The 14,961-nt window shown below is 46.7% G+C and overlaps 1 protein-coding gene across 1 annotated transcript in view; it reads right to left on the minus strand.

The window, feature by feature from the left end:
• Nucleotides 1-14,961, minus strand: part of HAAO (3-hydroxyanthranilate 3,4-dioxygenase) — a 177,309-nt gene that overhangs the window by 58,377 nt on the left and 103,971 nt on the right. Inside the window, exon 6 of the mRNA XM_063919809.1 lies at nt 8,759-8,802. Within this exon, the coding sequence (XP_063775879.1) occupies nt 8,759-8,802 (44 nt within the window). The remainder of the gene's footprint in view (nt 1-8,758; nt 8,803-14,961) is intronic.

Genomic DNA, 14,961 nt, shown 5'->3' on the forward strand with positions numbered 1-14,961 from the left:
TCATCTTAATGGCGTTGATTCTGCCAATCCAGGAAAAAAATTTTTTCCAGCTCTCCACATTTTGTGAATTTTTTTTAAATAGGGGAGGGAAATTAGCCTCATAAAGGGAGTGGTAAGATTTAGTGATATGGACACCCAGGTGTGTGTGGCCAAGTAAACAAAAAATTTAAATAAGAAGGTCCAATGTGTATGCCGGAATATGTAAAGGGAGGGCGTCCCACTTTTCATGATTAATTTTATAGCCAGAAAGGTCTCCATAGAAAGCCATTTCCTTGAAAAGGTTGGGCAGGGAGATAAGCGGATTGATGAGAGTGAAGAGAACGTCATCAGCGAAAAGCAAGAGTTTGTATTGTGAACCCTTAATGGTGATGCCTTCAATGTCCGAATTAAGCCGGATACGGCAGGCAAGAGGTTCGATTATTAATGCAAATATAAGCGGCGACAGGGGGTATCCCTGCCGTGTCCCATTGGCCACAGCGAATGAGTCTGAAAGAATCCCGCCCGCAAAGACCGAAGTGGAAGGGTTGTGATAGAGTGCTTGAATAGCTTGGAGGAACTGTCCTTGACAGCTATAGCTACAGAGGGTTTGGTTAAGGAAGATCCAGGAAACCCTTCTCTGCGTCCAAAGCTAGGAGTATAGAAAGGGAGTCTGACATAGTTAACATGATGAACCAGGTTAATGGTGCATCTGGTGTTGTTGAGAGCCTGTTGAGAGGGAACAAAACCCACTTGGTCGGGGTGGATAAGGGATGGAAGAAAAGGATTCAATCGCATGGCCAAAATCTTTGCAAATAGCTTAAGATCAGTGTTTAGAAGGGAGATAGGGCGGTAATTAGAGATCTGTTGGTGGTCATTGCCTGGTTTGGGGCGAACAGTAATAAGGGCTTTGGTGGTTTCATTATGAAAGAACTCACCATTAAGTACTTTATTAAAGGTAGAAGTCAAGTGGGGAATAAGTTGGTACTCAAATGATTTATAATAAGCAAAAGGTAGGTTTTGATGGCTTTTGGCGTTTGAGGGAGGCCGAAACCTCATCATCGGATATGGGCTTACACAATGCGGAGGAGGAAAAGGCATCTATCCGTGGCAATGTGCAAGTAATCTGAAATCTGTGTTGACGAGTCAGGTGTGACAGGCTTAAGGTCAGGAGACTTATACAGGCGAGTGTAATATTCTGTAAAAAGGGAGTTCATTTTAGGAGGATTATAGTGGTTTACCCCTTGTTGATCCCTGATTGACGCTATAGTTGAAGCTATCTTGCTCGCTTTTAATCGATTAGCAAGGATGGTGTCAGCCTTGTTGCTTTTCTCATAAAAACGTTGATTCAGCCAACAAAGAGATTTGTCTATTTTTTCAGTCAAAATCGTGTTAAGAGCTGCTTTAGCAGCTACTAGTTGTTTGTAATTAGAATCAGTGGGGTACCATTTATGGAGTGATTCCAGGCAATGAACCTGGTCTGTGAGGTATCTGAGATTAATTTTTTGCTCTTTATTGCGGTGAGACGCATAACTAATCACATGTTCTCTAAGGACAGCTTTGTGGGCTTCCTACACCAGTGGGGAGCAGCCTGAATCAGCATTATTAAGAGAAAAGTAGGCCTTGAGGATTTCACCCATCTTAGTTTTACATGAATTTAAGTAGAGTCTCATTCAAACGCCAAGAAGGACGGCATGTTGGTATATCCAAAAGATCAAAAGTAGACGTGATAGAGGAGTGATCGGACCAGACATTAGGGGTAATTGCCAATGCTAGTAAATGAGTAGAGGCCGAGGGACCACAGAACAGATAATTGATCCTGGAATAAGTATGATGAGGAGCTGGAAAGAAGGTATAGTCCTTCGAGGTCAGATCAAGGGCTCGTCAAGTGTCAAAAAGAGATGCTTCCTTAATATGTTTAAAAAATGAGCCAGAGACGGGGCATTTACATGGAGATTTTTGGGGTGAGGATTTATATAACAACGGGTCCAGTACAGCATTGAAGTCACCACCCAAAACAATGTAGCCAGCTCTGTGTTTGTGAGGGGCAGAGAAAAATGACTGAAAAAAACGATGTTAACCCGAGTTTGGTGCATAAAGATTAGCGATGGTTCCCTCCAGGTAACCAAGCTTGCCAGTTAAAATAATAAATCTACCGTCTGCGTCCAAATGTACTGAATCTTGAACAAAGGGGAGTTTGATGCTAATCAGGATGGCCACTCCAGTGTGCTTAGAGTCACTGGAAGAGTGCAACACAGTGGGGTAACACCTGGATGTCAGGGTGGGATGACCAGGATTCTTAAAATGCATTTCCTGGAGGAGGACAATGTCAGCCTGTAGGGTAAAGGATCGTGCGGAACAGGTGAGAGCGTTGTTGCGGCGTATTGAGGCCCCGGACATTCATAGAAGCAAAAGTGAAAGAAATAATGCTGAAAGAGAGGAAAAAGAAGGAAAAAATAGGAATGGGGGGGGCTTGGGAGGAGGAAGGATAGAGAAACCAACTCGCTCAGGAAAAAGAAGTAGAGATTAAAATAGGGAGAGACAGCCGGAGATGAGTTATAGCTGGAGAAAAGGTGGGAAGCAAGGAAAAAGAAGGGTAGAGTACTCAACCTCAATTGAGCAGGATTAAAGAGAAAGAGAGAATGACGAAGAAACTACTCAGGGAGAAGGGGTAGGTACCCGTTATTTAGGACTCTAGTGTCCAGATGGGCATGGGCAGGAAATCCCGAACCGCCACAAGGGTATGAAAGCTTTGAAGGAGGGGAAAAACTAGTATCAAAACAGTGTAGAATGTTAACACAAAAAAAGGACAAGGGCAATACAAATAGTGTTAAACAGTTAGAATGTTAGTCTACATAAGTTAAAGGCTAATGAGTAAAGTGTTAGGTAAAAGGGATGGGATGGCCTCCCCTGGGTGGGCAAGTGGAGGGGGGTAGGGGCACAGGGAAAAGAGGGGTGAGGAAATGAATAAACCACACTGGTACATTTGTGTAGAGAAAGGGGGACCTAACATAAAAGGGAAGGAGACATGAGTTCACCCGGAATGCAAATACAAAAAAAATTGTTTCTCAATCCTTTTCTATTTACGAAAAGAGAAATGAAAAAAATAAAAATTAAAACAAAATTGTTGATCAACATGGTTGATAAGCATCGAGCACCCATTCCAAAAGGCATTTCAATACTCAAACCTAGGTGGAGTGAGGAGAGGAACAAGCTGCAATTAAATTAAAACTATGTAGCCCTCTGTGCACATTGACCAAGTCTTGACAACATAGACAGAAAAGGTTAACCATCATAACAATCAAAAGAGATAGAAGAGTGTTCCTTCCAGATTAGATAAGGCTGGCCACATAAAGTAAATAAGGGTGTCAGGGGGGACTAGGAGAAAACACAATCACAACGAATAATGGCCCTCATTCCGAGTTGATCGGTCGCAAGGCGAATTTAGCAGAGTTACACACGCTAAGCCGCCGCCTACTGGGAGTGAATCTTAGCTTCTTAAATTTGCGACCGATGTATTCGCAATATTGCGATTACTAACTACTTAGCAGTTTCAGAGTAGCTCCAGACTTACTCTGCCTGTGCGATCATTTCAGTGCTTGTCGTTCCTGGTTGACGTCACAAACACACCCAGCGTTCGCCCAGGCACTCCCACCGTTTCCCCGGCCACTCCTGCGTTTTTTCCGGAAACGGTAGCGTTTTCAGCCACACGCCCCTGAAACGCCGTGTTTCCGCCCAGTAACACCCATTTCCTGTCAATCACATTACGATCGCCGGAGCGAAGAAAAAGCCGTGAGTAAAAATACTTTCTTCATAGTAAAGTTACTTGGCGCAGTCGCAGTGCGAACATTGCGCATGCGTACTAAGCGGATTTTCACTGCGATGCGATGAAAAATACCGAGCGAACAACTCGGAATGAGGGCCAATATAAACATGAAAAGTTAGCAAAAGTCCCTGCAACCCACTGAACGTGTGTCTCACAAAACATCCAGAGGAGACATTGTATATGGGGTAGCGGGCGACACTGTAGCAAATAACAACAATCTAAGGACACATCTTCCCCAAAGTATCAGCATAAGGGGCATACAAGCAACAGTGTAAGGCATCACATAGAGGTTTGTAAAGACAAAATCGAACCATAACGTTACCCGTTCATGAACTAAGAAAAAGTTAAGTGGGGGAAGGGCTCCAGGAGGTCATCTCCAAGCTTAAGAACAGTTGTTAAGCTGTATGGTCATCTTCAGTGGGGGGTCCAGATTCTTTGATGTGTGAAAGTAAATCTGTGCTCTCACGTGGGTCTCTAATAATGATAGTTTTACCATGCAGTTCAATGATCAATGCACAGGGGAATCCTCAGCGATAACGGATATTTCTGTCACGCAGGATTTTGGTGAGGTTGCGGAATTCTCTCCTTTTTGCAATAGTCAGAGGGGCCAGGTCTTGAAAAAAATGTGAGTTTCACCGACTGAAACAGGATATGCGTTTTTCCACGTGTAGAGGTCAAGATCCTCTCTTTATCTTTGAAGCTGAGGAAACAAAGGACCACATCCTGAGGAGGTTCTCCATCCGTAGGCTTAGGGCGGAGGGCTAAGTGGGCCCTTTCCAGCGGGATCGGTGTCCCCCCCAAGTCCAGTAACAGGAAGGAAAAGAGGGTATGATGGTAGGGTTCCAAATTTTCCCCGTTGATACGGGGATGTTGCGGATACGTAGATTGTTCATACGTTCACGGTTTTCCAGATCTTCATTTTTAATGCGAAGCTCGGACAATTCTGAGATGATATGATCCAAGTCACGACCCGTGTCATTTAAGGTTTTTTGGAAGTTATCCTGACGGGTTTCCATCTTGGTGGCCCTTGAAGCATGAGAGGAGATGTCCGATTTGGTAGATGCCACTGCTTTACCAAGTTTCAACTCCAGAGAATCCTTAAACTCCTTGATAAGGAATCGGAGAGGCAAGATGTCATCTTTAGTAGAAAGTGCAGAGGGTGAACCAGCAGGGGTAGCCATAGATGTGTGAGGTGGGAGGGAAGACCCCTATGCTGAGTATTTTTATTACCCCTAGTAAAGTGTTGAGAGATATCAGCACCCCCTTGTTTAGGAGTCTTGACGAAGATGGACCAAACCAACGTGGGGCAAAAAACTATGTATCAGCCAGGTCTTGTATAAAACCCAGAGCAATGGGAGGTAGGTAGGGTGAAATAGGGAATGCACCCAGGGGAGGCCGTCAAAATATTTCAGGTGGACATGTACTGTAGGTGGGGGGAAGCCTGGTCATTAAAGAGTGGAGAACTAATAATTAAAAAATATCCAGTATGGAGGGGGTAGGTGATTCCCCTGTTGTACTAAGGGTCTTTAGAAGTAAAAAAAAAAGGTATATGACCCTGGTCTGATGTCAAGGAAAAGGCGCCAGGGATGATACAAAAGAGCTGCGTTCCAGTGGGGAGAGTAGGAGAAATCATGGCGTGTCAGGAAATACAGCGCTGAAAGTCTAGTACAGAGTATGCCAGGGCCTTCCAACGTCACTGGGAAGCACCAGGAAGAAGCTGAAATGCAGGGAGAGCCAGTGCTTATGCTTATATGTAAGCCTCCTCCTGCTGGGCGGCACAGCTGCACAGGCTCCAGAAGACAAGATGGTGGGACACAGCTTCGGTCCTGGCCTCACCCCCAGCTGCAGGGAAACCTTAGTTATGGGAGTCAGGGCTGGGGAGAAGACTGACCTGTGTATATCCCAGCAGCCGCCAGTGGGGCAATCACATTTCTGGGGACAGGCGCTGGCAGCCGCTGCAACAGGAGATTCGTGGAGTGGACCCAAAGCTCCCAGTCCAGGACACCTCAGCCAGGGAAGAGGGCACCCCCGTCCATCTTCTAGAGGGTGGTCAAAGCGCGGGACCCAGCTGTCACACAGATCTCCACGCCAGCCGCACATCGGCGATGGGAGCGCCAGGCAAATCCAGACCGCGGCTTCAGACCCGGGGAAGGCTGCAACCTGCAGAGGCCAGCAAAGTGACCTCCTGGCTCCGCAACCTCTCCACCAGGTGTCCAGGGGCTGCAGGTGCGCTAGGTGGGACAATTAGGAGGTGGTAATATTGCTGTAAGTGTGGGTGCAGTAGATTAGGGAGCATGAGCTTTGCTGCCACACGTCCTGCAGCTTCCCCGTGGGGTCCTGCACCCCGGACCCATACCTAGTATTAGGGACCCCCAGTGACGGAGAAGCCTTGTCGATCGGCCTGGGGGCTTAACCCTATAACTGCAGATATACGCAACTAAGATCTCCGTATTATCTGACTATTATGTAGTAATATTTTTCACTCGGTGTGCATTAGGGAACACAGTTTTTTTCTACACAGAATTACCCCTCCCTTTTAGCACCTGAGTGACATTACAATCTGATTGAGCAGCTTTCCATTTTGTGTATTGTATTTAGAGAGGCATAGATGGGTCAGCATTAGGAGGGATTGCTGACTCCAGAAGTGCCATAGGGGAAGCCAGGGGTATCCCCAGGTAAGCTGGCTCTCAGATGCTGTTGGAGCCATTACCATGTGGCCTTACACTGGGAATTTAACCCAGACATATTTGTAATTATTTATGGGGTGGGTGTGGGGTGCGGTGGCCCCTGTGTCGGTATGGCTGGGCTGCTTCGGGTCGGCACACCCTAACACTTTATTAACACTTATGATTTTCCCTATCACTTTGTATATATTATTTTAATTACACCACTTACATAGCACTTCTGTGCTTCTTATTAACCCCTATTAATTTTCACCTGTGTGCTGACCTGGGGTGGCCGACCTGTGCCGACATCATGGGGTCCTGCACCCCGGACCCATACCTAGTATTAGGGACCCCCAGTGACGGAGAAGCCTTGTCGATCGGCCTGGGGGCTTAACCCTATATCTGCAGATATACGCAACTAAGATCTCCGTATTATCTGACTATTATGTAGTAATATTTTTCACTCGGTGTGCATTAGGGAACACAGTTTTTTTCTACACAGAATTACCCCTCCCTTTTAGCACCTGAGTGACATTACAATCTGATTGAGCAGCTTTCCATTTTGTGTAGTGTATCTTAGCTTAGCAGAATTGCGAACGAAAGATTCGCTAATTTTCTCGTAACGATTACCCCGCAGTTTCTGAGTAGCTCCAGACTTACTCTACCATTGCGACCAGCTCAGTCCTTTTCGTTCCTGGTTTGACGTCACAAACACACCCAGCGTTCGCCCAGCAACTCCCCCGTTTCTCCAGCCACTCCCGCGTTTTTTAGCACACTCCCAGAAAACGGCCAGTTTCCGCCCAGAAACACCCACTTCCTGTCAATCACACTCCGATCAGCAGAACGATGAAAAAACTTCGTTACGCCGTGAGTAAAATACCAAACTTTTGTGCTAATTGACTTGGCGCAGGTGCGCTGCGTACATTGCGCATGCGCAGTTTGCGACTAATCGCTCCGTAGCGAAAAAAAATAATGGGGGTCAATCTGAGTTGTTCGCTTGTTGCCGATTTTCGCTATACTGTGATTAGTCGCTTACTGCGCATGCGCAAGGTTCGCAGAGCGCATGCGCTTAGTTATTTTACACAAAAGTTAGGTATTTTACTCACGGCATAAAGAAGCTTTTTCAACGCTGTGCTGATCGTAGTGTGATTGACAGGAAGTGGGTGTTTCTGGGCGGAAACTGGCTGTTTTTTATGGGAGTGTGCGGAAAAACGCAGGCGTTCGAGTTGCAAAACGCAGGAGTGGCTGGAGAATCGGGGGAGTGGTTGGGCAAACGCTGGGTGTGTTTGTGACGTCAAATCAGGAACGAAAAGGACTGAGCTGGTCGCAATGGCTGAGTAAGTCTGGAGCTACTCAGAAACTGCGGGGTAATCGTTACGAGAAAATTAGCGAAGCTTTCGTTCGCAATTCTGCTATGCTAAGATACACTCCCAGTAGGCGGCGGCTTAGCGTGTGCAATGCTGCAAAATCAGCTAGCGAGCGAACAACTCGGAATCACTCCCAACGAGCGAACAACTCGGAATGACCCCCAAAATGTGTTGTTAAAGAGCCACATTTTGAAATACAATTTTACAATACTATTTTTTTTTTAAATACAATACAAATTAAGTGCGACCTGATTCACTGGCTGTAAAAATAAATAAATAGAAACACTAGAATGTTTTACTACAGATATTTAATTTTAAGGGCCTGATTCTAATTTTGGAATAAAGTAAGAAAAAGCAAGTACCTTTGCACCTTGGTAAAACCAGGTTGCACTGTAGGTGGAGCAGATTTAAAATAAGCAGAGGGATTTAGATTTGAAAGAGGTGCGTCCCAATTTAAACCTAAATTGCAATGTAAAAATAAAGCTGTCCAGCATTTGTGGGCCACAAGCAAAAGCAGACAGTGGTTACAGTACCCATCTTGCAAAAAGAAATGTATGTATTTGCACCCCTTGCAGGGCAATGTGGCTTGTCCAAGTGCACAGTTACTTGCTTTTTTACTTTATTCCCAACTCAGAATTAGGACCTAAAGGCCCCCATATATATGTGATGGGTACTTGCAATTCATTGATCCCTCAATGCGTGGGTAAGGAAATTAGGGATATTAAAAATGCTGAATTTCCCTGATTCCCCCTGCGGATCACCGATTATCGATGGTCGCTGATTGGCATTTACGATTGGCAGAATGGCTGAATGGATTAGATTGGGAAATCAAGGAAATGCCCCTCACATGTATGGGTCCCTTTAAACAGAAAAAAAACAAGTTCTGCCTGCTTTGAATCCATTAAAATCAATATCACTGTTACCTGGGTCAGGTTTTCCAGTTTTATATTGCTTGGAGTCGAAAAATCTATGAAAACAAAATATTAATATTAATTATATTGTAGTGTCTTTTAACTATTACATTGGGCAGTATTACATTTTCATAGCATACATTTATCGCTGCTGCAATGTATACAGTATGTATGATAAGCTTTGGTCAATGGCTAAAAATAGCTCTACAGAAGAAACCAATAGGGTAAAATACTGTTCTCCACTCTACAGATGTGTCCTTATACACTGTGGCTTCAGTTGCATACACTGTGGCTTACTGTAGAAGGGGAGCCAAGGGACAAGTAACTATGGGGGCAATTCAGAGTTGATCGCAGCAGCAATTTGGAAGCAGTTGGGCAAAACCATGTGCACTGCAGGGGGGGGGGGGGGCAGATATAACATGTGCAGAGAGAGTTAAGGGCCCCATACACTACAATGATATGTCTGAGGCTGTAGTCGGATCTAATTTCCCTTGAACTCCCCCGGGACCTTTCCGGGAGTGATTCCATACGGTTTGGTACTTTTGTGCTATTTTTGCATAAGAAATATTGCATGCGATTGATGAAGCCGCTAAACATCGCATGTGATATATCGTATGGCATACAATTGTACCATGAGATACATCTGATGGGCTCAGAGGCGTCACTCACCTCTGTAACACCCGGTGCGGCAGTAAGGAAAAAGGGGTGGGGCTTTGTGGAATGGGTGGGGCTTAAATAGAGGGACGGGGCTTCGCGGGCAGCACCCATTTTAGCCCACTGAAGGCACGAAAATGGGGCAGGGCTTCACGGAGGGGGCGGGGCTTCTCATCCCGAAATCTGTTTTTTTTGTCACTGGGGTGTGTGGGAGGTGAGGGCTGACTCCCAGGGGTGCTGTTCCTGCAGTGCTGGCTCCTACACAGTGACAGGAGCGGAGTGCTGCACATAATATAACAGTGCAGCACTTGGCTCCTGTCACTGTGCAGGAGCCGGCATTTTGGTGTCACCCCTCGGCGGGTGACACCCGGTAGCGGGCCGCACCCCTCGCACCCCCCTTGTGACACCACTGGATGGGCTGGATAGAGAGCTACGGGGGCTGGGAGTTTCCTGAGAATGCCATTCAAACTTCCCTGTGATACACTGCATGCAATATATCACATGCACAAAAAAAACACTTTTTACATCCAATTCCGATATACCATTAGTGCAGCATCAATGACCTAGGGCACAGGTTCTCAAACTCGGTCCTCAGGACCCCACACAGTGCATGTTTTGCAGGTCTCCTCACAGAATCACAAGTGACATAATTAGCTCCACCTGTGGACCTTTTTAAATGTGTCAGTGAGTAATTAATACACCTGTGCACCTGCTGGGTTACCTGCAAAACATGCACTGTGTGGGGTCCTGAGGACCGAGTTTGAGAACCACTGACCTAGGGGATCCTATCCGACAGCCACGGGGACGCGCATCAGATTGGATACGATCTAAAACAGATACGATTGTACACAATTTCATACAATATATCAGACGGATATATCGGAATTGTATAAAATCGTGTAAAATCGTACTAGTGTATGGGACCCTTTAGATTTGGGTGGGATGTGTTCAAACTGAAATCTAAATTGTACTGTACAAATAAAGCAGCCAGTATTTACCCTGCACAGAAACGGGTGTGGATCATTAGATCGACAGTGTCTAGGTCGACAATGTTTAGGTTGACCACTATAGGTCGACAGTCACTAGGTCGACAGAGTCTGAAGGTCAACAGGGTTTCTAGGTCGACATGTGCTAGGTCGACAGGTCAAAAGGTCGACATGAGTTTTTCATGGGGTTTTTTGTTTCATTTTCTCCATACAGTGACAGGGAATCCCAATTAGTGCACCGTGTCCCCAAGGTGCCTCGCTTCGCTCAGCACAGATCACTGTTCCAGTCGTAGTCCACGTGGATCGTTAAGTATGAAAGAGTTCAAAAAAAGAAAAAAACGTGAAAAACTCATGTCGACCTTTCGACCTGTTGACCTAGAAATCCTTTTGACCCTCAGATCCTGTTGACCTAGTGACTGTCGACCTATAGTGGTCAACCTAAACATTGTCGACCTAGACAGTGTCGATCTTCAGACCGGATCCCCACAAAAACAATATAACCCACCCAAATCTAACTCTCTCTGTAAATGTTACATCTGCCTCCCTGCAGTGCACATGGTTTTGCCCAACTGCTAACAAATTTGCTGCTGCGATCAACTCTGAATTACCCCCTATGTACAGTGTGTGAGTGGGCGAGTGTATATTAAAGGACTTTGTCATTCAGTGTGCATGTACTGTCTTTATTTTAATATTTCCTTTACAAGAGAATTATAGGTACCAGCAGACCCTTAATGCCCCACATGCTGATGCTTGTGGTTCTCCAAGTATTGTCATGTGTGGGAGGCTTGCTGGAACCTGTAATCCCCCTGTAAAAGACAATTTTGTTTCAATTCTAATTTTCACTGGTTGCTATCAAATCTGCACCCACCGCCCAGGGGTGTGGGGGGTTGCCCCGGGCTTCAGCCAAGGCCTAGGGTAGAGCAGAGAAGGGATACACCTTTATTGGGGGGTCTCCACTTCAACAGGAATCCCCGGCCTGGGCTGACTACTTGGGGGGAGGTGGGTTTAGTGCTTTAGCTGGGGCGACCCCCGTGAAGTGTCACCTAGACTACTGTAATTTAGTCCTCACCAGTGTAACTTAAGGCCAGTACTTACTGGCAGATCTGTGGAGAGATGCGTGCTGAGCGAACCGCTCAGCACACATCTCTCCCCCCGCTCAGCACACATCTCTCCCCCCGCTCAGCACAGCGCGATGTGTGCTGAGCGTGCGGGGGGAGCAAGGGGGCCGCTCATTTCACCCAGCGGGTGAGGTGAGCGACCCGCTAGATTGGCCTGCATGCAGGCCAATCTAGCACCAGCGATAGCGATGGGGCTGCGCATCGCTATCGCTGTGGGGGCTACACACGGAGAGATCACTGCTTAAAATCTAAGCAATCTAGTCAGATTGCTTAGATTTTCAGCAGCGATCGCTCCGTGAGTACCCCCCTTAACTCCCACTTCACACCTCTCCAATTTATCCGCAACACTGCTGCCCACCTCATTTACATTTAGTTCTAAAGTTCTGTTGCCACTTCAATTAGCTGGTCCACTGGCTTAGTGTCCCATATCATATCAAGCTCAAGATCTTCTTACCTAGAAGGCCCTCAAAAATTCATCCCGTGTCTACATCACTACATCCATTTCCACACAAAAGCTCTCCTGACCATTTCTATCTGCCAATGACTTGCGCCTCACCTCCTACATGATCACCTGTCACCACATTTGCTTCTGAATTACTACTGTGATGATCCCAACTTCTGGAATATGCTCCCATGTTCAATCAGACTTCCAGTGTCCCAGCCTCTGAGTTCATAGCCTTAAAACTCAGCTAGTCTCTAGCCTCCACACTCCACTACTCTGCACCCCTCTCCCTCTTTGTGTTCATCCAGAGGCCATCTAAAATGGAAGAACTTGTGAGCAAGGCCATCTCTTCTGTTCTCACTATATAAATATGTAATTTACAGGTTTATACTCAGTAATTATGTATATATGCAACTTTAGGAACTTGTCTGTAACTGCCCTTATGGGCATCATTGTACTTTTATAATATGATTGATTGCTCCACCCTGACTACAGTATATGTCACTAGTCACTACTGAAGCACCATATAAATAAAATATAAGAATAATAATGTATTAAACTAGTGATTCCCAAACATTTTTTAATCATGGCGCCCGCGAAATTTCTGTTATGGAGAAATTCAGAACAGAATATTAAATTGAGTAGGGGATCCAGGGCGATCCGAGACACAGCTCTGATCTCCCTGCCTGCCCCGGATCCCCAATTGCGGTAGAACCTCAGGATCCCGCTGTCGGATACTGAGGTTTTGCCTGGGACGCCAGTCTTCATAGTATCCTATGAAGGACCGCTGATTGGCTGAAAGAGACGTCTGTCATGGCTCTCAGCTAATCAGCGTGTCCCCATAGGCTACAATGGCCAAGATGGATGCCCCCACAGCGCTAATAGCGTTGCCGCCCACACTGCCGACCCCGCCACCCACACTCCCGACAATTCCTCACTGCTGGCACCCCCACACTGCCCGCACCACCGACATCCCTGCACTGAGGACACCTCCAGCACTCCTGCACTGCCGACACTGCCAGTACCCCTGCACCGTGGACACTGTTAGCACTCCTGCACTGAGGACAGCTCCCGCACTGCCGACACTACTGGCACCCCTGTACTCCTGCACTGAGGACACCTCCAGCACTCCCACATTGCCGACACTGCCAGCAGCCCTGCACTGAGGACACTTCCGGCACTCCTGCATTGCCGACACTGCCGGCACCCCTGCACTGAGGACACTACTGGCACCCCTGAACTAGTGACATTGCTGGCACCACTGCACTGCGGACACTACCGCACTAAGGACACCACTGGCACCCCTGCACTGCCGACACTGTCTGCATGGGGGATGCTGTCTGCTGCAATGTGTAAAAAGGGGGACTGTCTGCCGTAATGTGTAAAAGGGGCTCTACCTGGTGTAGTGGCGCTACTGTGCAGCGTAATTTGAATAATGGAGACTACTGTGCACCGTAGTATGAACTGGTATTATTTTGTGGCCACGCCCCTTCCCAGTGAAGCCACGCCCCTATATATTTTCCACGCGCCTATGGCGCGCACTGCCCCTATCTTGCATGGTGGGCGCCACTGTAATTTCTTGCACACAGCGCTAAAATGCCTAGTTACGGCACTGATCTAACCTGCACTGTATCTGACCTGCACTGTAACCTGTACTGTATCTGACCCACACTATATCCGACTCACATTGTATTTGACCTACACTGAAAGTCTGAAACCAGCGCTGTATCCTACCTGCACTGCATCCGACCCACATTGTATTTGACCCACACTGTATTCAACCCACACTGTATTTGACCTGCGGTGTATCCAACCCACACTGTATCTGACCTGCACTGTATCCAATCCATACTGTGTCCGATCTGCACTGTAGCCAACCCACACTGTATTTGATCCACACTGTACCCTGCACTTTATCCAGCCCACGCTGTATCTGAACCACAATATATACAACTCACAGTGTATGCGACCCGTACTGTATCTGACCTGCATTGTATCTTGCACTGTATCCGACACGCACTGTATCTGACCTTGCACTGTAGCCAACCCTCACTGTATGCGACATGCACTGTATCTAACCTGCACTGTAGCCTACACACAACCCACACTCTGACCTGCACTGTAACTGTATCCCGCACTGTATCCGACCTGCACTGTATACGACCTTGCGCTGTAGCCAAAGCGCACCATATCCACCTGCACTCCGACCTGCACTGTATCCAACCCACACTGTATCCAACCCGCACTGTGTGCGATCTGCACTGTTTACAACCCGTAATGAGTTCCATCTACACTGTATCCGACCTGCCTTGTATCCACCTGCACTGTATCTGACCCACGCTGTAACCTGCATTGTATTTGACCCGCTTTGTATCCAACCTGCACTGTAACCCGCACTGTGACTGACCCACACTGTATCCGACCAGCACTGTAACCTGGTCAATATTTAACTGTGTGTCCCAAAGTATTTGGCACTGTTCTACGCAGGTACGGAATGGGTTTTTTGTGATTGGGGAGAATTTGGGAGCTGCTCGACAAAATGGCTGATTGATCGGGGCTTTACATTGGTCCCAGAGTGCCAGTCATCAGTGACCCAGGGCCCCCAGGAGGAAGGTACAGACTGGGCACTGAGAATAGGCATGTGCTGGGGGCATGTGCACTTGTGTAGGGGGCATCAATGTCTGCTGTTGCTATTTTACACATGGTTTCATTTTTTTTTTTCTTTGCTGTTTGGTAACTAATTTAGAGCAATGATATTCTACACATGATTCTCAGGAAATTTCTGTGTTGGATTGTCTTCTATTGATAGTACTTGTGAGTTGGTTTGATTGGTTATTACTAACACAGCACTAATTTGTAAAACATTTGTAAACAAAAATAACTGCCGTGTGTTTGTGCCGCTGCTCTGTTGCTTAGTTTAGCCAGCCAGGCTTTGGCCTATGTTGGTGAACAATATTGTGAGGTGTGAGGTGGTCAAAATTGACTGGAAATGAGTGGAAATGAATGTTATTGAGG

This window comes from Pseudophryne corroboree, chromosome 4 (assembly GCF_028390025.1).
Source record: "Pseudophryne corroboree isolate aPseCor3 chromosome 4, aPseCor3.hap2, whole genome shotgun sequence".
Taxonomy (NCBI): domain Eukaryota; kingdom Metazoa; phylum Chordata; class Amphibia; order Anura; family Myobatrachidae; genus Pseudophryne; species Pseudophryne corroboree.